Below are 15202 nucleotides of genomic sequence, written 5' to 3'. Positions count from 1 at the left end.
TTTGAGTCTTTAATCTATGTTTTTTAGTTTCTTTAATGGATTCTATGGAGTCTACAATGAACACGACAGGGACTTCCCCTAAAGTAGGACAGAATACCCTAGAGGAGGCCAAGGAAGGGTTTGATGACGTGGATGGACAGGTGGCAGCTCGCCATTCTCAACCGACTTCTATGAAAACAGGAACAGGTAAACTTTTAAAACTTTTTATGAATGTCTGATTAAACAGTGATGTTTATATTACAAAATACCATGACTTATCCAAGTTTAAAGATTTCAGAGTAAATGGTTTGTCAATGCATTTTTTATTTCAGATGTAATAGATTTATAAATGCTTCCACCCAAAGAAAATAAACCATCTCATATATTTTTCCTCAAGTAACCACAATGATATAGAGCTGACTTTTTATTTTCTCCTCACTTGGCGTTCGTCGTCTGTCGTCCGTCGTTAACTTGAACAAAAATCTTCTCCCCTGAAACTACTGGGCCAAATTTTACTAAACTTAGCCACAATCATTATTAGGGTATCTAGTTTAAAAAAAAGTGTCTGGTGACCTGGCCAAATAACCAAGAAGGCCACCATGGCTTAAAATAGAAAATAGAGGTAAAATGTATATTTTGGCTTATATCTGTGAAACCAAAGCATCTAGAGCAAGTCTGACATGATATAGGTAGAGATGATTGTAAGCAGCAAGACTTTCAGTAAAGTAAAATCTACAAACACATCACCATCACCAAAACACAATTTTGTCATGAATCCATTTGTGTCCTTTGCTTAATATGCACATAGACCAACGTGAGCAACACAGGCTCTTTTGTATTACATGAACAAATATAGTGAACATAACAGGTTAAAGGATTTGTTTGAGATGACCATCTTTTCATGCAATAATATCTTCCGGAATTGGGTAAAAGCAAGGAAACTTTTGGTTGTTTTCTACTATTTGGTCAGTTTGTTGTCTTTTTGACACATTCCCTGTTTCAATTCTCTATTCTATGTAATTTCTTCACTAATATTCATGTGCTAAAATGTTGCTATAAAATTTTTAACAAGGAAAATGATTTAAAATCGTTTTTTGTAATGGCAATGAATTATATTTGTTCAGAACAATCAGGAAGCAGTAAACAAATATCTGGTATGTAATATTACTAGATCTGTGTAATGTTGCTAAATGTTTTTATCTGCTAACATTGACTGGTATACTAAATGTTTTAATTGATTGGCTCAAAAACTACAAAATGTACATACACTAAAATATTGTATAATTTCTAAAATGACTTGATGACAATTAAATAATGTAATATTTTCTGGAACAAATGTCCACATTGATCTGTGCAAAATGCTCAAATTTGAAAATAAAAAAAATAAAAAAAAATAACTGCTAATATTAACTTATGTGACATGCTTAACGTGGCCTGGTATTAACTGTTTGTGTTGACTGGTAGTTTAGAATGCTAACCTGGGATTTGGTGGTTGAGTGGTCTAAGTAGTTTATTTACAATAATCACTAGCCTGTCAACACTAAAGTAGTGAGTTCAAACACCCCCCCCCCCCCCCCCCCCCATTTTGTAGCAGGTGAGTTTTATATGTACTTGGATCTAAATCAGTACTTATACAGTCACAAATTTCAAATGTTCAGCTATGAGTGTTCCTTATGAAGGTAAATCCAGAAAAGTGCTTTGGACGCATGAAATTATTTAACGTGTTTCATTTTTTTTCTAAGATTTTGAGTTTTCCTGCTGATGGTTGGTGGTATTCTCTTGACACTTCAACTTCCTATACTATTTATATTGATCCCATGATATATCTAAGCTGAAAATAGAGCTTAACACCACCAATCAATCAATAGAATGTAACATTGGTTTTCCTGTTTGATTGGTTTTACACTAGTCATTTGGAGCCCTTTATAGCTTGCTGTTCATTGTGAGGCAAGACCCTTAGAACTTTGAAGGTCCTGTAAAATGCTTATATTCTTACCATAAAAAAGCATATGACGTTGGAGTACGATAGGAACAGCCCTGGCAATATATACAATGTCGTGTACATTTTATTATTTTGTACAGGTTATTACTTGTACAAAATTTTCATACAAGTAATTACTTGTATGATGCCATCATACAGGTTATTACTTGTATAAATATAATTGTACAAGTAATAACCTGTACAAATTTTGTGGAGAAAAAGATAATAACTTGTACAACTCATTATCTTTCGTATTTTTTGAAATTTATATTGTGTTTGTTTTTCTGTTCTTATTTTCAAGTGTTTATCAGTATTATTGTTGAAATGTTAGAAGTTTACAGATGAACGAAGGACGCAAAGTAATGACATAAGCTCATGTGACATCTTATGCAAATTTAGCTAAACAGCTAGATTCCACGTAAATACGGACTTCTGGTGCAAAGTGACATGGTCGTTAAGTTCTGTAATTACAATAGCCGTAAATTCCCTTCCATTATCACTTTGCAGTATATGTGGAGATCCCATAAGTAGAAAAAAAGTGGTCCTGGTAGTGCATGATCCACTTGTATTCTCCATTTGGAAATGACTGATAGTCAACAAGGTCTACTTGACAACGGGAATTAAAGTCTGTAGAAGTGATAGGACGAACAACTAATTTTGTGGTTGCATTACGACTTTTCTTCAAAATACATTGTTCACACATCTGAATGAAAATTCTGATAATTTCTCTGCTGATATTGGCAAATTGTTTTATTAACTCCTTGTAGGTCTTGTGGATGCCTCCATGGCCAATTCCAGCATGTGCAGTTCTAATGTTAATGGATAAAGTTCATCTACTGTACAATAGTAAAAAAAAATGTCGCCTTTGCGAATGAGTTTTTCAATGCCTGCTACACTCAAAATATCATATTGCCTTAAGAAATATCTTTGAAGAGCAGTCTTTTTGGAACTTAATTTTGCTTTCTTTACATTCCCAAAAGGTTCTCTGTATATTTCACGTGTAAATAATGAATTATTTAAATAATAACATGTACACGACATATACATATTTTACCACAGGTGTGTACTCGAAGTGTTTGAAGGGTGTCATGTTAGAATATAATATATAATCATTTACTAAAGATCTGGAGGTCTTATTGTTTATTCAAATATTCCTTTCTACCTGTCTGTATTTCCCATCTACAACACCTCTTTAAACAGTGAATTAATTTTAATGAATGGTTTGGATATGGTTCAGTACAAAATAATGTTCTTACATCTTATTTCATTTAATTTGTTAATCAAAGTGATTAAAACACACATTTTGTTTTTTAAGTTTGCAAGATAAAGATTTTGTGAGTTCTGTTCAAAGATATGTAGAGTTTCTTGATTTGATGTGCATGATATGCATAGTGTAGTATCGAGTTGTCTTTATTGTAGACTTTACCTATAATTGTTAACTTTTTATATTTTGTGACTTTGATGGAGAGTTGTCCACAGCTTGTTGACACTCATACCACATCCTCTTATTTATATCTGGCAAATCAAAATTGACAATTGTTCCTGAAGCCATGACAATTTGGTACCCTTGATTCCACATTAGTAACATCCTCTTTTATTTCGTTTTTCTCATTCAGGATTGCTGCATCTTTGAATTTTACACCACCAGTATAAAAAACCCAAAAGAAACCTTTTTTAGTTATAGAAAGACATGTAACAGTTTTTAGCTCACCTGGCCCGAAGGGCCAAGTGAGCTATTCCCATCACTTTGCGTCCGGCGTCCGTCGTCCGTCGTCGTTAACTTTTACAAAAATCTTCTCCTCTGAAACTACTGGGCCAAATCAAACCAAACTTGGCCACAATCATCATTGGGGTATCTAGTTTAAAAAATGTGTGGCGTGACCCGGTCAACCAACCAAGATGGCCGCCACGGCTAAAATTAGAACAAAGGGGTAAAATGCAGTTTTTGGCTTATAACTCAAAAACCAAAGCATTTTGAGGAAATCTGACATGGAATAAAAATGTTTATCAGGTCAAGATCTATCTGCCCTGAAATTTTCAGATGAATCGGTCAATCGGTTGTTGGGTTGCTGCCCCTGAATTGGTAATTTTGAGGAAATTTTGCTGTTTTTGGTTATTATCTTGAATATTATTATAGATAGAGATAAACTGTAAACAGCAATAATGTTCAGCAAAGTAAGATCTACAAATAAGTCAACATGACCAAAATGGTCAGTTGACCCGTTTAGGAGTTATTGCCCTTTATAGTCAATTTTTAACCATTTTTCGTAAATTAAAGTAATCTTTTACAAAAATCTTCTCCTCTGAAACTACTGGGCCAAATTAATCCAAACTTGGCCACAATCATCTTTGGGGTATCTAGTTTAAAAAATATGTGGCATGACCTGGTCAACCAACCAAGATGGCTGCCACCGCTAAAAATAGAACATAGGGGTAAAATGCAGTTTTTGGCTTATAACTCAAAAACCAAAGCATTTTGAGGAAATCTGACATGGAATAAAAATGTTTATCAGGTCAAGATCTATCTGCCCTGAAATTTTCAGATGAATCGGTCAATCGGTTGTTGGGTTGCTGCCCCTGAGTTGGTAATTTTGAGGAAATTTTGCTGTTTTTGGTTATTATCTTGAATATTATTATAGATAGAGATAAATTGTAAACAGCAATAATGTTCAGCAAAGTAAGATCTACAAATAAGTCAACATGACCAAAATGGTCAGTTGACCCCTTAAGGAGTTATTGCCCTTTATAGTCAATTTTTAACAATTTTCATTAATTTGGTAAATTTATGTAAATTTTTACCAAATATAGTTCTCTGTTACTAATGGGCAAAGTTCATTATAGATATAATTGTAAGAAGCAAAATCGTTCAGTAAAGAAAGAACTTCAAACACATCACCATCACCAAAATACAATTTTGTCATGAATCCATTTGTGTCCTTTGTTTAATATGCACATAGACCAAGGTGAGCGACACAGGCTCTTTAGAGCCTCTAGTTTGTTTATACATGATGTATTTTCCTTTCAAACCATTAATTTGTTTTGATTTTTGATATTTTATCCTGATATTATTATATCTCACATCTTTGACAATTTAAATCTTTTTTGTAACAAACAGAAATTGAAAATTTTAACATTTTTATTTTTGAAGATTTAAATGTCTGATGATCAATCAGTTTCTATTGAAAACAATTAAACCCTAACAATTAAATTTATTAGCGTCATCCTTGAAATTTACCACAGACATGCGAAATCAACATTTAATCTTGTCAACTCTGTTAAAAATGTTAACACCTGTGAAATTGATGCTTAGTATATATTTCTTTAAAGTAAAGGTTTTTGTTGTAAAATTTAAAATACTAGTTTGATTTTGTATGTTAACCTGTGATTAAAAGACAAAGAATAGTTGTGCTATGTTTGTATTCAATTTGTTTTATCTGTTTATCAACATTTTGACTCCTTTTACAATAAAAGATGTTTTGAATTTTCTTTAGCCCAAGGGTGATTTCATACATTAAAGACAATTCTATTGCAAGCCAAACATTAAAATTTAGAATCAGAATTATTTCTTTCAATTTTATTCATGATTACTTTAATTTTATAAATTAAAGATGAAAAACATTTTTTGATACAAAATAGATTTTAGAATTTAAATGTTTCCTTTATGATGCCTCTTATTGTTAATTTCTGTTATTTCTTGAGAATTCAGATTTAAAGTATTAAAAATGTGTAAACAATTTAAATTTGAAAATTATAGACGCACATAATATGGAGGCTAAAATTTTAGAATGGCTTAAAAGTAAGTTTCTTCTTTTAAAGTGCAAGTTTGTTTGTAAAAAAAAACCCACACAAAAAATTTATTTTGAAACATGTTTTACCAAATTGTAGAAATGTAATAAAAAAAATGCATTTGAGTGTTAGAAACAAAAAATCACTATAATTTTTTTTAAGAATAAAAATGACAGTGTCATAAAAATTCCTATATGCTGAGCATTCATAAGAGCTTGTTCTGTCTTGGATGTGATGTTTTTGTTGCGTTATAATTGCAGTAGATCTGTTCTTAATGGTTTTCCTATCTTGTCTATTCAGTTAATAACTGATGATGATTTTTCTCTTACTTTTCTACTATTTTCACATTTCTTGATCAGAGTGAGAAAAATATTTCTCCTCACTATTGAAGTATCTGTTCTCGGCAAATAATTGGTTGAAATTTACATATAATGTCAAATTACTTTTGGTTTGTTCTGAATATCTGATTGCGATGTCATGAAAAAAGGCGACCATGTCTGATGACATCACATGTAAAGAACACGGTTTTTGCAAATCTTTGAAAAGGAAGGATAAGAATCATTAAAGAAACAGATTCCACCGCTATGACGCTTGTATTTATCATCAGTTAGTTAAACCCCCCTTCCCGCTTTAAAAAAAGGGGGAGTATACTGTTTTACCTCTCTCTGTCCATCCGTCAGTGACGGTCAGTCAGTCTGCCCCTTTAATATTTTTGTCACATTTTTGTCAGGAACTACTTGACAAGGATTTCTGAAATTTGGTTTCAGGGTTTATATATACTGTGTGATGTGTTTTCAGATTCATCACTCAACAACTTCCTGTTTATCAAACACTTGTATTATTTTACACATAATAGCCAAGTTGAAAATTTTCGTCAAATATTTCTCAGGAACTACAATACAAGGATTTCTAAAATTTGGTTTCAGGGTTTATATAAGTCAGCTATGCTGTGTGATGCGATTTCAGATTCGTCAATCAACAACTTCCTGTTTACCGAACACTTACATATTTTTACGCTTTTAAGATTATCCACTTGCGGCGGGGGTATCATCAGTGAGCAGTAGCTCAGTTTCACTTGTTTAACTTATTTCAAAAGCTCAGCAAGCCTTGCGTTTTAAATAAGAAAAGTTTTAACTGTCTAGTTGAGAAATATCGTAAGACACTTTTTGCAGTGGTGGAATCTATATGTAACTCATAATGTGTTAGTTTGTATATGTTTTGTTTAAGTGATGTAACTTCAGAAGAAAGATAACACATGACATGTTTTGTTTGAGATTTGTTCTATTTTTAGGTTTTATGGGAACTAACATGTCCATTGCGATGGTGGCTGTATACCATCAGACCTTACAGATTGAGATTTCATGTTTTTTTCTTTTTTTAGGTTTCATGGGAACTAACACATCCATGGAGATGGAGGCTGTATACCATCAGGCCTTACAAGAGACTGGCCACACAAATGAGAGCCAGCCATTTGACAGCTCATATCAGGGAAATAAGAGCAATAACTCTCAACTTGTACACAAAATACTCAGTGAGCAGCCTAGAACAAAATCTGGTAAGTTCTGAGTGACACCAGTGCCATGGTCAAAACCAGTAACTAAAACAAAATCTGGTAAGTTCTTAAGTGACACCAGTGTCATGGTCAAAACCAGTAACTAGAACAAAATCTGGTAAGTTCTCAAGTGACACCAGTGTCGAGGTCAAAACCAGTTACAAGATCAAAATCTGGTTAGTTCTCAAGTGATAACAGTGTCATGGTCAAAACCAGTGACTAGAACAAAATCTGGTAATTTCTAAAGTGACCCCAGCGACATGGTAATCAGAACCTATAACTAGAATAAAATCTGGTATGTTTTAAGTAACACCGAAGTTAAAGATGACCATTAGGTGCATCCATCTGTCTGTCCATTCATAAGGCTTGCAAATCAGTATTCCACACTATTTTTCTTCATGCTTGAAGATATTGATTAGATATTTGGTGTATTGTTTTATCATGACAAGTTACAGTTAAAGTTAGAATTTTGTTTCTGTCTGATGATTTTGTGCAGAGTTATGACCCTTGGACTTAAAATAAATCACTTAAATACTGTGGATTCATTTTTATTCGTGGTGTACCAATTTTCGTGGGTTTCGTTGGTCACAGCGAACTACCAATTTAAGAATTCAACGAAGAATAATCCTGAGAAATGTGTATGGAGTAGGATGTTTATTTTAGATTATGTTATGCAGTTGTAGTATAGTGTTGACTAGCGATAAACATTGTAACATAACACATGTTTTTTATTGAAAGAAGATACAAGTATTTTAATTAAATCAATAATAAATATATCGACTATCAGTGATAATTTACTTTCTTAAATTGATCAAAACTGTTCATGGAAAATAACTGCAAGTTGTTAATTACCGTGTTTAGTAGTGATAAAAAATAAATAGTATTAAGTACGGGGATATTGCCCGTAGGTAATGTTGTTTATGACAGGAACATTTATTTTCACACCTTATACTTATATGACTGTTTATTATATCGTGATTAGGGAAATGAGCTTTCAATCATAAAGTTTTGAAAGCAATATAGAATTCTGACAAGAATTTATAAATTGTAAAACAAACAAATAATTAGTTGTCTCTGTCCATTTTTGTAATAAAAGTTATCAATGAACACTTTAACCTAGAATGACCAAGCGAGGATTTTGACAATTCGAAACTTTTTCAATGAATTCCTTCTTTTTTGTTTGTTTTATTATTGATCAAACCAAAGAGGTTATATAATCTCCAATATCAAAAAGAAATCCACGAATTACGTATCTGATTATTTTTGTAATCAACAATCCACGAATTTACGTATACCACGAAACGTCTTTTTTTCTCTGTCCACGAAATTTGATACCCACGAAAATAAATGAATCCACAGTAATCAGTTTTCAACACTTTTTTTTCTTCATGCTTGAAGATATTGACTTGATATTTGTTATATAGTTTACACCATGACAAATTATAGATCAAGTTAAAATTTTGTTCCAATACAATGCATTTTTAACCGTTAGGGTACTATGTAGTACCATGCAGTTCTCACAGAATGCTTGTTCATACATTTTTTTAATTGAAATTTTTAGGTAAGGAGAGAACAGTTGAAGAAGTATTACAAGAAATGGAAGAGTTGGACCGAGAGTCAAAGAAAAGAAAAGATATAGCTGTTGAATTGTTAGAAGACAGAAGAAAACAGCCATATAGTCCTAATGGTAAAATATAGGCCTAAAAGACCATTGTCATATAGTCTTAAAGATAAAATATAGGACTTCCTAAATGCCATTGTTATGTAGTCTCATGAATCATACATAAATACCCTTATAAAAATAAATGATCTTTCATTCCTACTGAACTACCTCCACCAACAAAAACTAACTGCCACTTATATCACAATAGTGTTGAAAGTGACGTAAAAAGACAATCATTCAATCAATCAATCAAGACAGAGTCAGAGAAACATGAATTAGGCATGCGTTTTAGGTGTTGTCATCACTTATTTTAACCTTGTGGTTAGGTGGAACCCTTGTCTGTTCATCAGTGATATTTTGTAGGCAACTGTAGTACTAATGTCACACCTCATGTTCATAGAAACTACATACTGTGCATTCATTAATTTATGTAATACCAATAGGAATGCATGCAGACTTTGCAAAAGCTACAAAATTAATATTCACAGAAATGCAACTTATCCTCAATCCACAAAAATTGGTACCAACGACAATAAGTGAATCAATATATAAAAACTTGTTTTATTCCATATCATTTTTAAAACTAGTTTCCTTGCTTGAAATAAGTACATTCAAATTCATGGAGATTACAGGTTCTAAAGGGGGAATGAGAACATGATATACTCCCACATAAAACAGCCATTTATGCTTTCATTCATGTATACAATTGATATATTTTTTTGTATATTTAGGTCCAGCCAAAGAGATGGACGAGATAAGGGGATATGACCTATCCCCAGTCCATCAGGATTCCCCCAGGGGTGGGTTTGACAACTCCCACACAGAGGACACAGAGATGTACCAGCCTGTCACTCAAGTTGTAAGTTTCCTATAGAAATCATTTCAATATCTGCTTTATAACTTTTATAACTTTCAATCTTTATCCTCTTTATAAATATCACTTGACACCTTTAAAAGATAATTTGGTTTACACATTTAAGCAGCTAATGAGTCAACTGTTTTCCTTATGACCAATAGATAAGAACAAGAAGTTCGATAACAACAGGTCTTCAACAGTGAGAATTGTCTCAGTAACTTCTATACAAATATATCATGCTTACAAGGGGTATTTGCCAAAAATACCGGTTGAGAGGTACACATTTCCAGAGCCGATAGGCGAGGGAAATTTGATTACCTCGAAACCGATATTTTTGGCAAATACCCCTTGTAAGCATAATATTATTGTTTAATTCCACCGAATGTTCAACCCCAGTTAGTTTATTATAATCAAGTATCATATGTAAGTTCTACTTGAATGTATAATTTTTGTATACACTGCAGCTGTGCTATTTGCACAGTCAAATTGCATTGACTGTATAATCATTTCTTATCATATTTTTATAAGAAATGATTATACAGTCAATGCAATTTGACTGTGCAAATAGCACAGTCACTAGCTGACCTTTTTATGATAATTTGCTGGTTCTCGACTGACTACTACACGTAGATCATCAGTTTGAGTGAAGCGTATTACAAGTGGATTCCAGTTTTATGTGACCAGGTGACAATTCATTTCCGTTGAATTTTATTTATGACGTCATTAAAAGTACAGGTTCACGGAATTTTTACGTCATTCAAATGATGCTTTTTATTCTTAAAATATTTCATCTGGAACCGTATTTTTAAAATGACCATGAATTTGTCATATTAGAATAGAAATAATTCATTGAGTTATTTTTAGACATGGTGTTCCCACTCTGCCATGGTATTTGCTAGGGTATTCCCCATCTGCCATGGTATTTGCTAGCAAATACACCGGCACATGGAATTCCCTAATGACAAGTACCCCGGCAGAGAAAAGAAAATCTCAATACATAGAAATTGGTAAAAAATACCATGTCTCTCATCCAATCAAATTACAGCATTATTACATAAGGTGGAATTATAATTAATATAAAATAGATAACAACAGTTATTAAAAAAATACAAATAACAGAACTGATAAAAACTGTTCCATAATCAAACAGATATGGACATTTTTCTACTCTGTTTGTTTCTAAATTTCTGTAGACTTAAACCTGTACATACTGAAACTCCCTTAAAAATATAATAGTCCCTTCTGTCATTTTGCTGGGTGTGTTCTATTATCAAATCATGTGTAGTCATACATTGAATGTTCTTAAAAACTTTGAACTGAATATTTAACTCTTATGTTAATGTGTGCATATTTTTTGTTTTGATGAAGACTGGCCGTTCATCTAAAAGGGTAAGTTGTGGTTTGTATGTAAAGGGGAGATTACTCACATTTATACAAAGAAGTGTTGTGCATAGGTTTGTGCAGTGTTGTTTGCTATTATCCTGATACATGTACCAGTATATATCTTGTCTTATAGATAACTACTGTGGATTCATTTAATAGTGGGTACCAATCTTCTTGCATTAAAGAAAACTTGAAAATTCATGGATATTTAATTTCATGGTTTAGCCAAAGTCTGCATACACGACTCAACTGTACCAAACTGTACCAAAGAAATCCACGAAAAATTGGTATCCAACTAATATTAATGAATCCACAGTACATTTGATTAAAGTCGGAAGGATAAGGCTAGATTTAATTGCATGAAAGGAAGTGAAAGATAGAAGTTAGAAAACTTTATATTCACATATTATTTTTTTTATAAGTAAAATACATGTAGAAATTGAATTTTGTAATTTTTTAATATTATAAAAACAAACTTAATCAACAGATAGAAAAGTACTTTTGAATTGGTTTTTGAAATGTGAAGAGTCTTTAAAATCTGACAGTTAATCTAAATTTCATTTGAATCTGTCAATAAAAATTGGTTCAAAATAAATTTCTCCAGGAAACAGTGATTCAATGAGAAATTTCGATTTTTGAATAATAACCAGTTACCATGAGTTACTGAAGAAAATGTTTTAAAATATTTTACTATTAGTAATTAGAAGATTATAATGTCACATTTATCATGCATGTTCATAGCACTTTATTAGCTCAAAAGTAAAAAAAATGTTGGACATAAAAAGATTTGTAATTTAAAGAGAATAAGTAATGTCATGAATGTAACAAAAAGAAATTCAAATATGTTTATAAAATATTTCTGAAGTGCTGTCTGAGCTAAATTATGTAAATGAAGTGAAATACAATAATCTGTAATATTTGAACATCTATCAAAATTATAATAAAATGATTGTTAATAGAAGTAATATGAACTCTTCCACACATTGTTAAAATGTAAGTGCCCTTATTCCAGTAGAGTGCGTTTGAGTGAAACTTATGATTACCGGTGAAAAAAATGATTGAATTTCTGTTGTTTTGCTTATTTGAAACCATCAAATCACCAATTGATGTAGTCAACCCTTCAAAATTAATCAAATCCAACAACATCATCATCTTTGAACTATAACATATTAATGACCTTTACATAATTAATGACTCCTTCAGCATGTTAATGTTGCATATGATTTTGTTTTATGTGAAGTAACTTTTTTAACCTGGAATTAACATTACTAAATATGTCATGTTTTTTTACAATAATATTTTGATTTCACTTCAAATATTTTAAATTATCTATACAATGTATATGTCATTTTGTTTGTAATAGTATGTGAAGATTTAACATTATAAAGCTTACATAAAGTTTCTATAATTTGTAACTTACACAGGTAGCTATACACTTTTTAAAAAAGAAAAGAAAATGAGAAAAAAAATGTGACAAAGCAATTAAATTGAAATATAATTAATTCAAATTTCATCAAATTCCAGTCTGTATCAGAAAGAGGGAGGTCAAAGAGAAAAGAGACGAAAGAAAAAAAGAAAAGCAAAGATGATTCAAAGGAAAGAACAAAGAAAGGATCACCACAAAGAAGGAAGAAATCACCCAGTATATCTCCTAGGAGAAGTATGTCAGCTTCCATGTCACCACGGCGATGGGCACCATCAGGGGCAGTAACTGATAGGTCACACTCACCTGTAAAACCTAGTAAGCTGTTTGTAACTTGCCTACACAACTATGTATATATTCATTGATCAAGTTGCTAAATATGTAAAGCTCAATAATCTACCTAGATTCATTAAATAAATAAACAAAATCAAGAATGGGATGTAATTCTAAGTGACTGCCAGTCAGATAAAAAACCAACATGCTCAATCCATTGAAAATATCTTTTCACCAATATTCAAGAATTTTCATCAACTTTACTAATTTTTTGACATTGTAAATTTAAGCTTAAGATTTGAAAGTTTGTAAAAGTGTTTTCAAAATATCCCATTTTTAGTATGAGATAATCTTACTTTTTATATGCTTACAAAAAAGTATAATGTGCTTTAGGTGGAACTCTGAATCCTAAGTTTGATCACGTTAAGAGTTCAGGATATGGAACATCATATTCTCCATCTAAAAATATGACAATGAAAGAGAGGCCAAGTAGTTCCAAAGAGAGGCTAGAAGATAATGATAGACAGAAAAGAAGATACGACAGAAAAATTGACATTACTGACAGACATGATGAGAGGGCTGGTATCCTGGACAGGAAAGCAGTCACTGATGTCTGGTCCCCTGTTGATGTGGCTAAACAAAAGATCAAAGGTAACAGGATTGTATTTTAACTGAGTTAACATAGAAACTTGCATTAGATATTTGCGACAGTAAAATATAATACAGTTATCTCCATTCTAATGCAACAATAAATTCCATTTAATAAATGATTTAGCTTAAAATGTCATAAATAAAAAAGTCTGTGAAACTGTTGTCTTTGGTATCCAAACAATGTGAGGTCATATGTCTACTCCTGATATAAAACTTATACACTAGACATATTTACAAAAATACACCTAAATTTGTTAATGCTAGAAAATCTTCTTTATTTCAGGAACAGAGAGTCCTACAAACAAGAAACAGAAATACATAGACCCAGGAATGGAATCCCAGCTCAATGCTTCAGTCGATGCCTTTGCTAACTATATAAAGGAACATTTCACAGACAGAAATATTCCTGAGGTAAATCTTATCAAATTTTAAACGTAAAAATCTGGTTAATATTTTAATTTGCTGGTAGTATGGTGGATGGGCGATGAAACAACTGTAGACCCAGTGCATTTCAATTGAAATACTTTTGAGTGATTTAGTGTGAAACAGATTATTCTTGGTGATTGGAGGTGACAACACTATGATTAACAAGAATTATATTTTCTTCATAAAGAATAAAAAGGGAGGTCATAGTTATAGGATGTATGAGAAATTGAAAAGAGGCCAAAGAAACATTTAAACACTCACAAGTTCAAGAAAAATTTGATACTGCAATGGCCAAAAATGAAAAACTATGCAACAATGAGCATGTCCACATAATAATTCATAGAAAACTTCAGACTAAGTAATATAAATCTCAGAAAAACTGAAGAAGATCTCAGGTGCTCTGCTTTGAACTATGCATTATAATCTGCTGTGTAGCAGTTTGTAGAAAAACCTGTCACCCTATCTGGACATCTGTTCCAATGGTAATCTGAATTTACTACATTGTTTGCAATGAATTACATTGATTTCCCAGTTAAATAAAAATGGATAATTTCACATGTGAAATAAACGTGGTTATTTCACTCTCTGACCGTCACACAACAATAGGGGTTGTCAAGACAGCGATAAAAGCAGATCAATGTGTTGTTCAGTTACTTAGTGAATATTTTTCTCTATTCGAATTCTTCGATTAGTTATTATATAATTATTGGCTTGCAGAGAAGCAATAAATGAGAAATGGTGTTAAAGTGTGTTATTTTGTTTTAGGCCAAATACTCTATGGATGAGCCATCAATAGCAGCCAGTTGGAAGGGAGACAAATCTGTTGGAATAGACGATGATGTTGGAAGGTTGAAGGCATCTTTGGAGGAGGAGAGAAGGTTGCATAGAAAGACAAAAGGTAGGTTACAGATTATTTCAAGAGTAATAAGGGGTTTTCCTTAAATTGATGTATCTGGGTTTAACAGAAATTTATTCATTATTTCATGTGACTGCTTTCTGGTAGAAAAGGGGTTGTCATAAAGATTGTGATTGTTATAGTATTTTTATGGCATTGCTCAAGTAGAAAAAAAGTTTTAAGTACTGTAATCCAGGAATTTTTGCATTATTTTTATTTTATGAAAAAATTACATAAAGATTTCGCAGAAATTAACACTCACAATTAAATTGGTTTTTTCATTATTTGAAAGCATCATTTCCTGTTTTCACAATTTGTAAAAGTAGTCCATTAT

The 15202-nt window shown here is 31.9% G+C and overlaps 1 protein-coding gene across 1 annotated transcript in view; it reads left to right on the top strand.

The window, feature by feature from the left end:
• The window catches only part of LOC143049637 (centrosomal protein of 162 kDa-like), a 47014-nt gene that overhangs the window by 16656 nt on the left and 15156 nt on the right, over positions 1-15202 (top strand). Inside the window, exons 12-21 of the mRNA XM_076223237.1 lie at positions 28-186; positions 1104-1133; positions 7128-7301; positions 8860-8985; positions 9693-9820; positions 11186-11206; positions 12725-12941; positions 13290-13547; positions 13831-13958; positions 14739-14871. Of these exons, the coding sequence (XP_076079352.1) occupies positions 28-186; positions 1104-1133; positions 7128-7301; positions 8860-8985; positions 9693-9820; positions 11186-11206; positions 12725-12941; positions 13290-13547; positions 13831-13958; positions 14739-14871 (1374 nt within the window). The remainder of the gene's footprint in view (positions 1-27; positions 187-1103; positions 1134-7127; positions 7302-8859; positions 8986-9692; positions 9821-11185; positions 11207-12724; positions 12942-13289; positions 13548-13830; positions 13959-14738; positions 14872-15202) is intronic.

Source organism: Mytilus galloprovincialis, chromosome 10 (genome assembly GCF_965363235.1).
Source record: "Mytilus galloprovincialis chromosome 10, xbMytGall1.hap1.1, whole genome shotgun sequence".
NCBI lineage: Eukaryota > Metazoa > Mollusca > Bivalvia > Mytilida > Mytilidae > Mytilus > Mytilus galloprovincialis.
This window is presented reverse-complemented; position numbering and strand designations above follow the sequence as displayed.